General features: G+C 45.6%; 1 protein-coding gene across 1 annotated transcript in view; it reads left to right on the forward strand.

Annotated features, from left to right (window-relative positions):
* Positions 1-15,871, forward strand: part of fat2 (FAT atypical cadherin 2) — a 102,123-nt gene extending 86,252 nt beyond the window's left edge. The window contains exons 24-29 of the mRNA XM_085418036.1: positions 2,144-2,582; positions 3,823-3,976; positions 6,031-6,124; positions 6,215-6,363; positions 6,449-6,723; positions 12,941-15,871. Of these exons, the coding sequence (XP_085274162.1) occupies positions 2,144-2,582; positions 3,823-3,976; positions 6,031-6,124; positions 6,215-6,363; positions 6,449-6,723; positions 12,941-13,440 (1,611 nt within the window). The 3' untranslated portion in view covers positions 13,441-15,871. The remainder of the gene's footprint in view (positions 1-2,143; positions 2,583-3,822; positions 3,977-6,030; positions 6,125-6,214; positions 6,364-6,448; positions 6,724-12,940) is intronic.
* The last annotated feature ends 302 nt before the right edge of the window (positions 15,872-16,173 follow it).

A 16,173-nucleotide genomic window follows, 5' to 3' on the forward strand; every position in this document is an offset into this window, starting at 1 on the left:
TGCCGCCACCCAGCTGTCAGGCACAGAGGGAACTGTTATGAAGGGGGAAACTATTAACAGGGACCAGAACAGTTTCTCTGTCATGCTGTAAACGTGTTTATTTTAACAGTCGGTGGGAGCTCTTGCTTGGATGGTCTTCGTGTGTTTTAGTGTTTGAGCAAATGCTCACGAACACTGAATGGATGATTATTAATTTTCATATTTGGAAAACAGTCGCGTCTCCCTCAGGAGGAGTTTGCAGCTTTTTCTCAGTGCTGCTGAATTTTGATCAGGTGCAGGGCAGACAGTGATGAATATGTCCAATACTCTGAGGACGACATGAGTGAAAATGTAATTACATGTCTCCCAGGTTGAGTCACTATTTATCCCCAAAGAGAGTAAACAAAAGTTAATGCACTTTTATGCTAAATGTGAGAGCATTGCTCCTGATAAACATCGCGTTAGTGACATCAGCTTTTAGCCTCTCAGACTCTTGGCCCGTTTAGCCAGCCTGATTCTGAGCAGTCTGAACTGCTGCCTTTCATCCTCCCAAAATTCTCTCCCAGGTGCTGAAACATCACCTGCAATCTGCAGACTGTTAAAGACCAGCGTTCCTTAAAAACACTGGATTTATATCCAGGATGTGAGGATGCACACTCTCTGTCAAGTAGCTCAATTGGACAGGTATGCAGTTTCCTGGCTGTGCAGCTCTTCTCAAAGCCAAGAGTCAGTCCTGATGCAAGGGAGCCTCTTTGAGTTTCATACATACCTCTGTTGTCCCCGTCCAAGTGAAGACACGCAGGATCACAAGTGTGAGCAAAGCTGAAATCCAGCCCCGATTCACTCACTTTAATTAACATAGCACCAAATCACAACAGCAGTCATCTCAAGGCACTTTGTATTGTAAGTTAAAGACCCCACAATACTACACAAAACCTCCACAATCAGACCACTCCCTTTCAGCAAGCACTTGGCAACTGTGGGAAGGAAGAACCATACAGGGAAAGGGGTGTGTCCAAGGGTTTTTCCTTTTTTTTTAAATTGGAAACTTCTATTTTAATGTTTGAAGCACGTCAGATTGCTGAGTTTTCCTTCTTTGGCCTGAGCTCGGCCTTCTCCCTCTCTGTCTCGGTTTGACACCAGCGCTGTAGTTTGCCTGCGTGCAGTCGCAACACACATCACACGCTGCGGGCACTCTCCAGTTTATCAGCAGCACTGACAGGATGTGATATATAGAGGCGTGAAGCACTGATGCTGCAGAGCTGAAGTCTCTGAGGAGCGGGATTCGACTTATGCTGCGCTGGTGCTGTAAAAGCCCGAGTGCATCATCTCCCTCACACGGCTGCCATAAATCACACCCAGAGTCACAGGAACGTACATGATACAGAATAAAGACGAGCAGCACAATTCAGCCCTCAGCTCCCTCCTTCAGCCCCGTGGGCTGTCATTAATCCATGAGAAGAGTCCTGCAGGTCCGGCCCCTCCGATATGAATCACTGCTGAAGCTTTTTACTGCCACAAGAAAGCAGAGAGAACATGCGGCAGCGATAGAGAGCAGTGCAGCATCACCCAGAGGACGGCCTGAACGCTCTAGAGGGCTGCAAATAAAGACAGGAGCACGCCGAAACAGACACAGCAGCTATCAATAATGCCTCCGGTGACCAGCGAGGCCAAAACATCCATGCTCCTTGGAAGTTGGAGTAGCATGGTGTTACATGTAGAAAACATGACCTGGCTTTGGGAACGCTGAGCGTGCAGAAACTCTGAGAGGATGCTGAGTGCACAGCATGACACAGTGAAGGACCTTTGACCCAATATTTTTGGCATTCATTCAAAATCTGAAACATAAGTCACAGCACGAGCGCCTAAACGAAGGAAGATGAATTTAAAGCATTTTGAGACTTTTTTCTAACAAACTACAAAACACTAAGTGATGGAACCACTGAAACGAATCTGAAAGGAGCATTAAATGTCAGAGCTGCTTCCAAGCAGGATGTCGGTGGTTAAATAATGTTAAATAATGTTGTTTCTTCATTTAACAGTTTCTTCTCCCCAGAAAGAAAGAAAATAACAAGTCAAAGGCTTACACTCAAAAACTGAGTCGGACGTATTCTTCTCTGGTTTTCGTGCATGTGTCTCACTGACCTTTGTCTTCCTCCCTCAGTTGGCCGGCGGAGACCTGCTCTTCAGGTACAGATGTGGAACCACCACCCCTGCCTCACTGCCGATTGGCTCTCATATGGTGTCAGACGGTCGCTGGCACAGCGTCCTGCTGGAGGTCAACTCCTCCTCGCTGAGGCTGACCCTGGACGGGCAGCATCCGGTGTCCGCCTCCTCAGTTGAGCCGTGCCAGATGCTGCGCTCCCATGGAGCGTTGCTCTTTGGTTCTCCTCCAGAGCTCCACCAACAGCCACATAATTTCAGCGGCTGCCTTGAGGGCCTGGAGCTCAATGGGGAGCCAATCAGAACAGGCGACTCGGCGGAATGGAGGGGGTCAGGGAGCAGGAGGGTGTTTGGGGTGTACCAGTGTTGCAGCGGGGGAGGAGCCTGCGACAGCAGCCCTTGCAAGAACGGAGGTGTCTGTGAGGAGGACGCCACGGGGGGTGAGTCGCCAAAAACTAGATTTTATTGAAAGTAAAAAAATAAAACAGAGATTTCGAGATTGTGCACAGAACTTCCTGAAACAGACAAATGTCCACACTTCAGGGCCAAAGTCCCGAGTCCAGCTCAGGGCTCTTACATCATTTAGTTTCCTCTCAGCCTCCAGTTTAGCCCGCCAAAATAAAAGCAGGAAAAATGTGCCAAAACATAAGGAAATACCACACAGTGTGTGTTCCTTTATCATAGTTTAATTAGTGTTTTTGTTATGATGACTTAATAAAATTAGATTAAAGCAAACAAACAAACAATGTGAGCTCAGTAACTAAAGTACTAAAGGAGAACAAGTGAAGTACCACAGGAGGAGGAGATGGACCGACGTGCGGATTCAGCAGGAACCCACACCCATTGGAGCTGAGGTTCTCCTCAGGAGGTTCAGCTCCATGTGTCCTCCTCTGCTCCTCCTCTGAGGAGGATTCGAACTTAAAAAAGTTGCTGTTTTTGCCCCTGCAGTCATTTTTATCTCATCACTAGAAGGAAAAAACAAAAATTTAGTGCCTGCAGGTGGTGGAAGTTAAGCTTTTAATGAAGAATCAGCCTCAGTACAGCTGCAGGGCAACGTTCAGTTTGCAACATTTTATGAAACTGTTGAAACAAATATGATTTTTTGTCTGTCCCCATCTCACAGCGTCGTAGCAACAGTCGTCTCAAGGCACTTTATATTGTAAGGTAAACACAACATTAAGGAGAAAACCCCAACAATCAGGTGACCCCATCTGAGAGACCGGTTGGGTAAAAACGAGTGTATCAACATGTCAATCATAGCATAGCCCCACCCTAAATCCTCCCCTGCTTCCTGTCGTTTACAAATCAGGAAAGCTTTATTTTTATGACTCGCAGATTAAGACAAATACAGGTGTATGTGCAGAAGTCAGTTTAGAGTCGTGATCTCAGCCTGTGTCCTTGATCCCTGCTTCCTCATCCTGGTGGCTTCCCTCTCTGATTCTGGCTGATGAAACATGATTTTTGCTGCCTTCTCAATTCCACGTGCTATTTTCTGCCAGTTATCCGTGGGAGAATAAAGCTTGCACGATTTTTCCCTTTAAACATCAACAAGGTGCTGCACTCTCCGGCCGGACCTTGCTGACCTTTGCTTTGATTATTTCGTGCCTGTAGGGGAGACTCGCTGTGGCTTTGATCAGTTGCTCTTGTCTCAGATGTCTGGGTGTTTTATTTGCTCTGCAGAGCCGCGCTGCAGGTGTGCAGGACTCTTCCACGGCGCCCGATGCGAGCTGACCAACAACCCATGCGCCTCCCAGCCGTGCACCCACGGCAGGGTGTGCATGCCCATGGATCAAGGTTACCTGTGCAACTGCTCGCGTGAGAACCCTGAGGCAAGGTAGGCACATGTCCACACACACACCTCATTCACCGATGCTTTTAACCATCACAGCCACTTTATTAGGTACAGTGGAGCCTGCCTTTGCCGTTCAAATCAATGTAAGCACAGATTGTATCCTTATTCTTCATAACTTCTTCATCTGGCCCCAGCCCTGAGTGATGGAGATCCATTCCTGTCGCATCATCCTCTTTATAGTGTGCAGGTTTGTGATCATCTACTTGACTTTTAAGGACTGACCAAACTAAAAATGTCCTCAAAGACCAAACAAACAGGCAAAAGTGATAACTACTTAACTCAGACAAAGGGTGGAAACCAAAAAGAGAGACCAAGACTCAAGTGCATGAACTAAGATCCTGCAACAATAATCCAGAAGAGGAAAGAGAAAATTCAACATCAAGGTCCTGAGACCATGGCAACAAGCTCTTTGAGCATTAAAACGTGATTGGCTGATTAGATATTTGCTTTAGAGAGCAGCTGCTGCACATGTGCCACTGTGCAAAAAGCATTGTGTTTTGGGTGATATATGCTCCAGTGATAACAAACTAGTGTTGTCACACAGCAAGTCACTGAAACTAAACTGAAAACTAAACCTTTGTAATGGTCACTTCAGAGTTGGAGACCAGGTCTGCAACCACTCACAGTCAGCCGCCGTCTTCAAAGTGACTTCGGTGCATCGAGACCTTCATTTTTACCCTCGAGTTCAATCAGGTTACACCCAGTCTGCAACCCGCTGAGTCGAACCCCTGATTGCATTGCGACGGGGTGCAGACTGACTGCAACATGTTGGTAAATGTCTGCATTTATAAGTTAGATGATGATTATTTGCAAACCTTCAAATTTGCCAATCTGTCTGAGAGCGACTGCAGTCACACTGCAACTGATCTACTTCTGGGCTTTTTTTTTTTTTTTTATAGAGCAGTGAAACTAATAAAAAAAACAACTAAAATTGACATTTTGAGGGTAAACTGAAACTAAAGATATAAACACGAACCAAAAAACCCAGTCTGACACACACAAGCTCACCCCCCCCCCCCCCACAGAGTTACGGCCATATTTGCATCTCCTTCCTTTCATTAAAGCTGCTTCGATCCCCGCGGCTCTGAGCCACCGTCCCTCTTCCAGGTGGGTTTGGTTTAATTCGCTGAATGAAAAATGGCTACTGCTGGATGGTAGTTGCAGGCGGCGTACTTTTGCTTTAGGAAAACATGCAGAGATATTTTATCAAGCTGTCACCAGCGTGTGTGGTGGACAGCAGCACACAACAGGACATTTTATTTAGAGTGTCCAAAGACATTCAGAAACGTTCCTCTGGTCTCCAAAGCAAAGTCTTCCTTCAGATAATAACAGGAAACATGTTTTTCTCTGCAAAGCGCTGCCGGGATACACTCTGAGTGAAGTAAAGCGGGGGACCTGAGCACCGGGGAAATAAACTGAGCTGCGGGCACATTTATGGAAAACAGTGTGCCGGCTTTGTGTGAGTGCTTCCGCTCCAGCACTCAGCAATCAGATCTGTGCCAGCAGGGTCTCAGGGTGGTGTTTCGTGCCCATGCCAGCTTTGAAGCTTATAGGATCATCACTGATTTAACCTCCACCTCTGTGCTCCTCTCCGCTAATGAGCGCTTGTTCAGACAGGCTTCAGGACCAAAGAGTAACCTCTGGAGTTTGGGCAGTCTCATCAGCAGAGAAGTCCAACTGAGGAGGGACAGGAGCTGCTGTGTGTGCGGCTATCACCGGAATCTTTTATCATTTTTTCATTTCATTTCCAACATAAATTCTTTTTACAAAGTTAAAAACTGTGGACACAGTCACATGAAATTCAGGTCCTTCTGAAACTAAAGCTGATATTTGCTCTGTGAGCTTTTGGGATGTAAAAGATCAGAACAGGACTGAAAATCAGTCCAGAGGTGCCCGAGGAGACGAAACTGAATGTGAGGTGTGCAAAGTTTAAATGAGAGTTTTGGTTCTTTTCACTCACAGTTTGCTGTTTTTTGGAATATTTTAGTTTTCCATCCTCTGAAAGTGCTTTAATGTTCCTCCCTTTAACCTTTTAGGTGCCAAGACACAGGCTGTTCACCCAACGAGTGTCCTCAAGGGTTCGGCTGTAAAGTCACTAATGGTGCCATCTACTGCGAGCCACTGCCTCTGGTCAGTCATGACGACAGACACACATGACCTTAATGTTCTTTCTTCTTCAGTGGCAGCAGATCAAACTTTAATCATTTTCCCGTTCTTCAGGTCAATCCATCGTTTGGATACATGGAGATCATACAGATTGGTGCCGGTGTGCTCGGATTAGTCTTCTTGGTCGGCGTCTTTGTTTGCATCAGGAAACGACATGTTCAGCAGAAGAAGAAAAAACCCATCTGCGTCCAGGACTCCAACGGGTAAGAGTTTTTATTTCTGAAGTTATTCGTCAACATATTCCATCAGATCTTATTAAATCTCTAACGTCAGCTGCTTCACCTGCAGGTACTTACAGTCCAGTCTGGCCAAGAGCCTGAAAGCAAACTCCCAGGAAGTCAACCCCATTGAGATGAGCTCGCTGGTTGGTCCAACCAATGACCTCGACCACACACCGTTCAGATCGCTACGGCCACGCAGCCAGATCGGTTCGTCGGCGGGTGGGTCTCCAAAGACGCAGGGGCCGGTCGTGTGCAGCGTTGCTCCCAACCTTCCTGTCAGGCCGCCATCGAGCTCTGATAACGACTCCATCAGGAAAAACCACTGGGACCTGGACTATGAGGGTGAGTGTTGGTTTGAATTGGGGGACTGGGAGACTTTCTGATGAAACCTCAGCATGCTCTTGGACATCTGATTGTGAGCATTAATAATGAGAATAAAGCAGGACTATCAGCAGCACTCATGCAGCGCAGAATGTCATTAGAGCCGACGCTCCTGGGGTTTATCGCAGTGATTCTTCTAGCTCAACACGAATAGACAGAAGGATGACTCCACTAAAATTCAGTTTCGTCTGTGATCCAGACCCTTCAAACATTTTCAAAAACTCCTTCAGGACCTAAAGTGTGCGATGTTTGCAAACTCTTCCGCCGAACAGGTGAACTGTTCTGCGTTTCACAGCTGTGAGCCGCATTTAGACAGCCAAACACTGAGTGCATTAAAAAAAAAGGAGGAAGCAGGGCTATGAGATGATCCTGGTATCAGATGGAAGCAAAAGGTCTTTTTGAGCAGCCACCTGTCCCACCAACTGATGTGATCCATGAACGTTTACCCACAATACACTTTAGGGATTTTAACAGTGCTGCACTTTACATCATGCAGCATGGACATCATGCATCTTTGGTCTGAAGGTGTGTTGGATTTTGTTGATAGAGGAAACAAAAAGACAGCATAAATGTACGAGAGAAGGCGTTTGGACAGGCATGCAGATAACACCGGCATCCTTGCTGTGATCAATCCAGGGAAGCATGGAGTCTGTTTTAAAGAAGACTTGACTTCAGGGCAATAATTAAAGCTCTGACTCTTTAATAAGACGGCGTTGGAGTTTCAAATAATCCGACTGGAAAATCGTTTGGAGAGATGCCATCTAAGTCACAGCAGCATTTTCAGTCCTGACATATAGAAGGTCAGAAGAGACGCTGTAGTCACTCGATGTCGCCGTAAACACGCAGTTAATTGTGATGTGCAGTGCTGCATCATGTGAAACGTGCACTGTCTGTCAGTACACGGCACTGATTAAACTCTGGGAGATGAAACATTCAATGAGGCGACAGGAAGTGATAACATCGGGAAGCGATTTTTCTGTTTCACTGCTGTGATCACGTCACATCTGCCTCCTCACTGTCTCCACGTCTCGTTCTCGTTAGTACTCTTCCTTCAGTTAGCACCTCTCAGGCTCCCTAAATCTCTACAGCTGTCCCGGGGGTTTCTCCGAGCAAACGTTATACGTGCACATTAAACATGAAGCTGTGTTTCCACCAAGCTGCTGAAAAACGAAGTAACAAAAAGCATCCACAATAGACCGCCATGTTAAATGCTATCTACTGCTAGCAAACACTGAACAGCGTTTCATCGGCGACCTGGAGCTCACAGGCAGCAACATTTATGAGCTCTATCAAAATAAAGGACGTTCTCTCCTCGTCCAATCAGCTGCTGTCACTGACGACACTGATGAGCTGCAGTTGTGGTTCAACTTTACCAACACAGCATGAACCCAAAAGTGGTGTTTCCCCGGAAATAAATTCTATTAACAATCATAAAAAAGAACTTAACAATAAATTCCTCAACAACAGTTAAATGTAACTCCTGCACGTTGTTCTGCTTACTGGTTTATATGGAATATAAATAATCATATAAAATAGCTGCTGTGTGGTCCGAGCAGCTCCAGTTTCAGGATTTTATTTGGATGTTATTGATTGCATGGTGCACGGTGGTTAGCACTGTTGCCGCACAGCAAGAAGGTCCTGAGTTCAATTCCACCATCAGGCCGGGGTCTTTCTGTGTGGAGTTTGCATGTTCTCCCCGTGTTTGCGTGGGTTCCCTCCGGGTACTCTGGCTTCCTCCCACCGTCCAAAGACATGCAGCTTGTGGGGATAGGTTAATCGGATAATCCAAATTGTCACTAGGTGTGAATGTGCGAATGAATGTGAGTGCGAATGGTTGTCTGTCCCTGTGTGTTGGCCCTGCGACAGACTGGCGACCTGTCCAGGCTGTACCCTGCGTCTCGCCCTATGACAGCTGGGATAGGCTCCAGCGCCCCCCGCGACCCTGGAAAGGATAAGCGGAAGCGAATGGATGGATGTTATTGATTAGCAGGTATCTGTTTCTGAGTGATGTTTGACGACCAGTCTAAGTGGAAATCACATGAAGATGTGATGTGCCAACTTAACCCCACCATCAGTGTCACACAGACTGATATTCGATGATGTTTAATCTGCGCCTGGTTTTAGTTCAGAGAGTCCGCGTTGGTTCTGTCCCGTTTGCACACCTGAGCTCAGGTGTGGAGCTGTCGTTGTCCTCTTCTGAACTTTTTCATGAAGCAGTTTGAGTAATTCAGCCTGTGAACAGCTCAAACAGGTGGCCTTTATTCTACTATGAAAAGGATTTTCATAGTAGTGCAGGTCTTTATTTTCCTGCTTTGTCGCCGTGAGGCTGGCCGATAAGATAACGCTCCTGTGTGAGGCCAACGTCTGCTTCCATGTTTGTCTCCCTCTCCTGCTGTCGTGCTCATCTGTCTGTAAGCGATCCATACCACCGAGCTGTGAGTCCTGCGTCCGTGGTCGTGTTGCTCAGACAGATGAAGAGGCAGATTGGGTGTTTGTCATGCCATCGCTCCTCAGGCAGCACCCGGCTGGCAGGTCGTTCGTCTGTTCAACCTTACGAGCACAGGAAAGGACACGTTTCTGTGTGAGCCGCTTCATTCGTTGTAAGACTTATTGTTAATGGTGACGCCACCCGAGGCTGCCGAGTGACCTCCATATCAAACTCTTCACAGGATGATAACATGATTTCTGAACTGAGTCAGGCCTGGCTTTAGAACAAAGGACTGGCTGTGCATCCGTGAGGGAGGTCTCTGCCTCACCCTTGGAAAAACCTGGAAATTGTTCTAATGATCATCAAACCACGACTTTATGGGCATATACTCAGGTGTCAGAGCTCATCATTAAGGGTGCTGGAGAGGTCATCGAATGTTGTCTTTAAGGGGTAAGAGTCCAGTCTGGTCCTAAAGATGGTCAGCATGTGTTCGCGAGGACTGCTTCAGGTTTAAGCAGCACTAATGTTTGAGTTGATACTTCATTTTAATTCTCCATCAAGATTTTATGCTTGAATGAGGATTAAAGCCGCCACTGCTGGTGTGAACACAGCGCCGTAATCTTCCAAACATCATGAGCTCGCTGCTGATATTTGATGTTTTCATTTGTTTTCTGTGTTTCTGGATAAAATCTCAGTGAAAGTTTCCAGCAACACTGATCTGTAGTTAAATCATGCACACAGTGGTAGATGGCAGCCCATTCAGCCCTGAGATGGGATTACCGCCTTGCCCTTGGTCAGCCTTTCATTTGTGTGATTTGGAAGCCTCACAGAAAGCCTCCAAAGGGGAATTTCATTACTTTTAATGGTCTTTTCAAGGCTGTTTGAATATCAGACTTTACAAAAACAGCTACAGGGAAACTTTTTGTCCCCAGTTCTCGAATCTTTCCAGCTCAGCAGCAGCTAACCCTAAACCAACATGATCTGCCCACTTCAGGCACAAATACCCATGGCGGTGAATTCTAACACCAATTACAATTTTTGCTTTTACACGTCATTTCACTGATTATAAATAAGGCCCAGAGGCTCTGGACTTTCATCACACATGTGTAAAGAAAAATGATGCAACTCCCCAACAGGACTTTAGTCTGAAAACATTTTCAGATAGAAAGCTTCCTCTAATTCTACCTCAGTAGGAAACAGAAAGACAAAGAGGGAGCTTTAAAGTGACCTGCCGTCTAAATACAACATCATTTATTAATTTGTCAGTAAGCATCCTAAATTTCAGAAAGTCATCCGTGTGAACCATCCTGTTTATCTTTATACATACAGACATTGTTTCAGTTTCTACAAATCCCAGGCCCTTTGGAGCAGCTCGTGCTGTTAGCCTGAGCCACCGATCGGAGTTACTGAACAAAGACTGTTGGTGTGGGTGAACCGTTAAAGATGCTGTCAGGCTTTCATCGCCGAGCTGTGTTTACTTCATCCTCTCATCAGTCACGTCTCTCCTCTCTCACCTTCCATCTGTGCTTTTCATTTCATCTTCCACCCCCTTTCCCCCTCATCTCCTCGGCTTCTCTCCAGCGTTTCCCTTTTGTCTCCTTTGCATTTCCCTCGCTCCTCTTTTGTCTCATTTTGTCTCTGTGTCTACATGTCAAGCAGCCGGGAGTCTGCTTGGTATTCTCAGAGACCAAACTAACAGCAGGAAATCCTCTAAAGTTTGTCTGAGCAAAGTGCCGAACACGTCTGCTCTGTTACTTTGAGATTTGGGGATGAAGGGCAGGAATATGAAGTCCTCGGGAAGCAACTTTGTTTTCTGCTGAGCCCTCGAGTCTGCGGGAGTCTCTTCTGGGACGTTTTGGGACCATTTCCTCGTGATGATGATGATGATGATTAGTGTGTTGGTATCACTGTTCAGAGGTTTTAGGCACAGACTGGCTTTACAGGTTTCCACTTGACTGCAAGGGATGATTTTCTACCTGTTTTCATGACTGTAACTCCTGAGTAAGGATTGACTGTTTTAAGCTATTTAGAAAGCACAAAGGCAGCCCTGTTGAGTTTGTGTTCTTTGATATTTTCTCATTTTTCGTATTGTATGACAGTATGGGCCCAAGCATCTGCTGAAGGCTTCGTCCAGCGAGGCTCAGGAACCCGGGATCAAGAGCCTGTTTGATGGCAGCACTGTCACATCTGACAGTGTGGGCTACTTTAGCTGTCATCAATCAGCTTTCAAATCAATAAACGTGATGTCACGGCGGCTTTGCTGATGTCACTGGTGTCGGGATGATATCACGGCAGCTGTGATGTTGTCACGGCAGCTGTAAAATGTCAGTCATGTTTAGGGGTAAAGGTCAAAGGTCAGGCAAAAGCAAATAAGAGCTGCAACTCTTTAATTCATTATATGATACATTTATACTATTATTATGTGTAAGCAAATTTAATTAATATGTACTCTGTAGTCTATTTCACTGTGTGTATGTGAGTAAGGACACAAGAAAATAATTATTGCATCATATTGATTTTTATTTTTTTTGTATTTTTAGTGTCCCATTTTATGGCTATTTACTTATTATTTTATTTTTTCTAATGAGTTGAGCTCTTTCTGATAAAATGTTAACCTTAATGAACTTTTTTATTAAAATTAATAACATTTTTTTATTATTTATTGTTGAATTAATGATCAAATTCAAGTTACAACTTTTAAAAACTTATCAGTGATTACTGTAAAAATGCAGAGCACATCCAGAGCTACAACAGATTTTTATGGATTTACAGACTTTTAGTTTTTACGGTAATTATTATTATTGATGTTTAATATTAATAATAATAATTATGTGATAATATTATAATTAATAATAAATATGAGGTTTGAGGGCGGTGTTTCGTAGCTGAATTATAGAATGCTTTTTACACATATGACTATGTCTGTGATGCTCTGATGAGTGAACTCCTCTTTGTGGAAGTGACGCCGTGCGTGTGCTCATAACCAGATGTGTGTTCAGAGCGGTGACCTCTGACATGACAGATTAAATGTCGCCGAGTCACCGCTAAGGTTACGTAAGCGGCACGTTTTCCTCTCTCCTCACCGACTTCCTGCTTGTTTAATAACTAAAGTCTGAAGCAGCTGCTGCACATGATTAAAAATCCTCCTGACGGTCACTTTTGCTTGGGATGAGCAACCTGAAATCACCAAATTAGTATTTCAAGGTTGAGACGTAGCTCGAGATTACAGCGCAGAAAGATGGAGGAGCTAATCTTTAAGGTTGCCCTTGAATTGTTTTAATCTTGGCCATAGAGAAGTAAGGAGGATTATTCTACTAAGGAAGTCATTAGACATGTTTCTGGATCAGTCGCCTGCCTCTAAGTGAAATACGGTGACCTGGGGACGCGGAGCTATTCTCACACACACCCACTGAGTGTTTAATATGCAGATTGTTAAAGCTTTTGAAACCCACTTTCAGCCCTGTGTTCAGTGTCAGTAGATGTGGAGAAGTTTCACTTTGATTTCAGCGTAGTAAAGTTCTGACTCCATCCCGGTGGGTGGGGATTTTCAATCCCTCGTTTCCAGCGAGTTGCTGTCGCTGATGATAGACGACATTGCAGTAAATCAAATGTAAGAGCAGGAGTGGCCTGGGTAGTGTTTGCCTGGGACATTTTAGGTGAAAGTTGGAAGTAAGTGATGATTTTCTGAGCTGATTGTTTGAGTGCGAAACCATCAGTAACCAGAGCTCTTCCTCTGCTTCCTGTCCTCAGTCTACCCCGCAGACCCGGACTATTACGGCCGTCCGGCGGTCCAGGATTTCCCTCAGTTTGACATCGTAGAAGACACTTACTCCACCTCCACCATGGACTCCCGCAGGAACTCTAGGTTTGGTGGCTTCCCGTTCCCGCTGGACCGCTGCGACCGCCGTGCACCCCTGCCACCGTGCTACAGCAACCAGAACCTGGATGATTTCCTGGGTCCAGACGGTCTTCCTCTTCCGAGCTCTCAGTGCCCCAACGAGTACACCGCCATCAGCTACTACCCGACCCAGCACACCCGCAGCCTCGACAACGTCACGGGCTACAAGAGACTCAGCATGCGCCTCAGCGTCGCCATGCCCTCATACGCTGAGCAGGCCAGCCCGCCGCCGGCACCGAACCTGAACCAGGCCCAGCCTCAAACCCGAAAAGCACGACAGAACCCACGCAGCTGCGATGGGTCAAGCATGGTGGAGAGTGACTACGGGAGCTGCGAGGAGGTGATGTTTTAAGGTGGTGACATGTGGGCGTGGTCCTCACACGGCAATCAGAAGAGATCAGATCTCTTCGTCGCTCTGTGTGAGATGATCACAGCATGTGGAATGATTCTTCACACACCTCTGATTTGTTAGACTCTTTAAAGTGTTGCAGTCTTGCTGCGCCAGATTAGACAGAGCATCTCAGGATGGCTCGCTCACCTCCGCAGAACAAGTTCAGCACAAGTTCATCTTCTGTTGTTGGGACACCACCCAGGGTGTTCGCTGTCTCGACAGGGCTGTGAAATCATGGACAATATTACCCAGCGGGCTGTGAACTGCTCAGACTTTTGAAAGCTTCAAAGCGGAAAAGTCTGCCTCTCTGCACTCCAAACACACCTCCCACATTTCACCGTTCACACACACTCGTCTGATCAGCCACACAGCTGGAGCTGTGCTGAACACGGACAGCACATCCTGCTGGGTGTGTTCGCTCATATCTGCTCCTAAAAGTGCAGAAACAGGTTTATGGTATGTCTAAGGATTTCAAATCTCAGCGTATTAAAGCACATTTCATACAGGAGAAAGGTGTCGGTGTTTGTTGTTAGCATTCAGAGGGCTGGATCCTCGTTAGAAACATGAAAGCGATTAAAAAAGTGACGTTATTGTGAAGTGGACTTTGTATTTTTAGCTGTAAGAACTCTGTAAACATCTCTTTGTGGATTTCAATGAGTGAATTTGATGACAGTATTTTCGTGTTTGTGTATCGCTGCCCTGCATGATAAAGGGAACTCTTAAAGTGCAGCAGGAGAGAATCGTCCATGCAGCCATTTTAAATGGATTGAATGAGCAGAGAAGCTCGGAGTGCACGATGCAGCGTTTTTATAAGTGACTGTTAGATAGTGAAGAGTCGATGTTTAGTTTAGTTTTGTCAAATCAACAGTTTGACCTTTTCTTTTTCCCAAAGAACTGAGCAGAGACGACTTGTTTCTAATAACACATAGAGTTGGTCAGTTCATTGTCAAACTCCCTCCTGCCAAATTACGTGTGAAGGTTATGATCTGAACTGCAGGAAATTACAGAGGAATATTTGGATGTGAGCAGCTTCAGTTAAAAGCTGAAATAATTGTTAATTGTGACTCACAGACTGGTTGTTTCAGTGTTTCTGCTTAGTTTTCAACTCTGTGGTAGCCGTGGCACTTTGTGAAGATAAAACTCTCAGGATTCGCACTGTCCTCCTGCTACCTGCTGGTGCACCGACCACTTCTTTGATCCCCAAAACTCCTAAGTGGTCATCCTCAGCCTCTCCTCTCAGCTGTGTGCAGTGTGTCTGTAAGCTCAGGTTTTAAAAACTCAGTGTACCTACAGCACACGGGGAGCTCATGGTGTCCCAGAGACCAAATATTTGAAGGCTTCAGAAAAGGCGAGCTCACTTTGTTGCGACAGCTGGAAGAAGATCCTCATGGATCATTTTATTGGAGCTGAAAGAATCTGGATCTTTTGTTTGATTTCAGGGATGGAAGGACAGAGTAGAGCAGGTTAAACGATGTCCAAGCCTGAAGTTTTTTTCAATGAGCTCCTCCAGGCGGTTTGTGGATTCCAGGACAGAAGATCAGATCTGGGACACTGAGTCGATCTGGCTGCTGTTTGGTCAGTTCATGTTTCTGTAAACGATGAAGTGCCGGCTGAATATGAGCGCTGTGTTTACCGCTGCCTCCAAAACGTGCCAAGGCTGCAGATGTAAAAATCAAAGCCTGCATAAGCGGCGTATGTGGTGAGCTCTCGGAGGCTGGGGAGATAAACAGTGCACGAGAGCAGCACTTGTATCTGGAACACGGCATTTGTAGTAACGTGAAGGCGTTAGCAGACGGTGATTCGGGCAGGGCTGGTTCTTAATGTCCTGACTGTCCAACCTGTCCCATCTGGCACCATAATGTCAAATTGCCAAATCAAAGCACGCACACTCCACATATGATTACATATTACTCCTGCTGAGCTTTGGCTTTTGGAAGAATTCGGGTTGAAACAGAGACATGGCTACCACAGTGTGATTGTCTCATACTTTTGTTTATGTTACGCACAAAAACCAGGGGCAACCTAAGGGCCAGCCGTGACTAAGGCTGAGGATGTGTGTGTAGATGTGTTATGGACATGATCCTTCTCTCACTGGTGGTTCCACTGTGAGCTCTTTCCCTTTGTTTTGAGTCCTTTGTACAAAAGAGATCCCATAATCCGCTCGTGTCGTGCTGTACAGTCTGTGCCTGTGTGTTGCTGTGCTGAATATGAATCACTTGAATGTATTGACATGTGTTGTTTGTATTCATTTCATCCATAAAGTTTATTTTTGTACCAATGTGGGCATCCCCATGTTTTGCCCTGATGTTTTTCTCTGAGAGATTTTATTAAGATGCTGTCTGTCCATTTGTTTTCCAATATTGTAAAGAGAATATGAATAAAGATATTATCTTCTGTAAACACCGACCATATCACGCTCTGTTCCGGTCAGAACAGGCCAGGTGGAAAAACAGCCCTCATCAGACAGGATTAGTGTTATCACAGGAATTTGATCTTCACATCTGGAATGCAGCACGATGATAAACTTTTACTGTTAAAACTACTAAAATCTCCCCATTCCTCTTTAACAGGGCAAGTGGTGTCCCCCAGAGGTCTGTTCTAGGACCTTAAACCTGTAGTCAAGTTATCAGTTCAATTATATTTTGTTTAAATAGCAGCAAATTGCAACACCAGTTGTCTTAAGGGACTTTATAA

The sequence above is a fragment of the Rhamphochromis longiceps genome, linkage group LG2, assembly GCF_057381845.1.
Source record: "Rhamphochromis longiceps isolate RC_006_pf linkage group LG2, R_longiceps_female_GT1.1, whole genome shotgun sequence".
In the NCBI taxonomy this organism is placed as follows: domain Eukaryota; kingdom Metazoa; phylum Chordata; class Actinopteri; order Cichliformes; family Cichlidae; genus Rhamphochromis; species Rhamphochromis longiceps.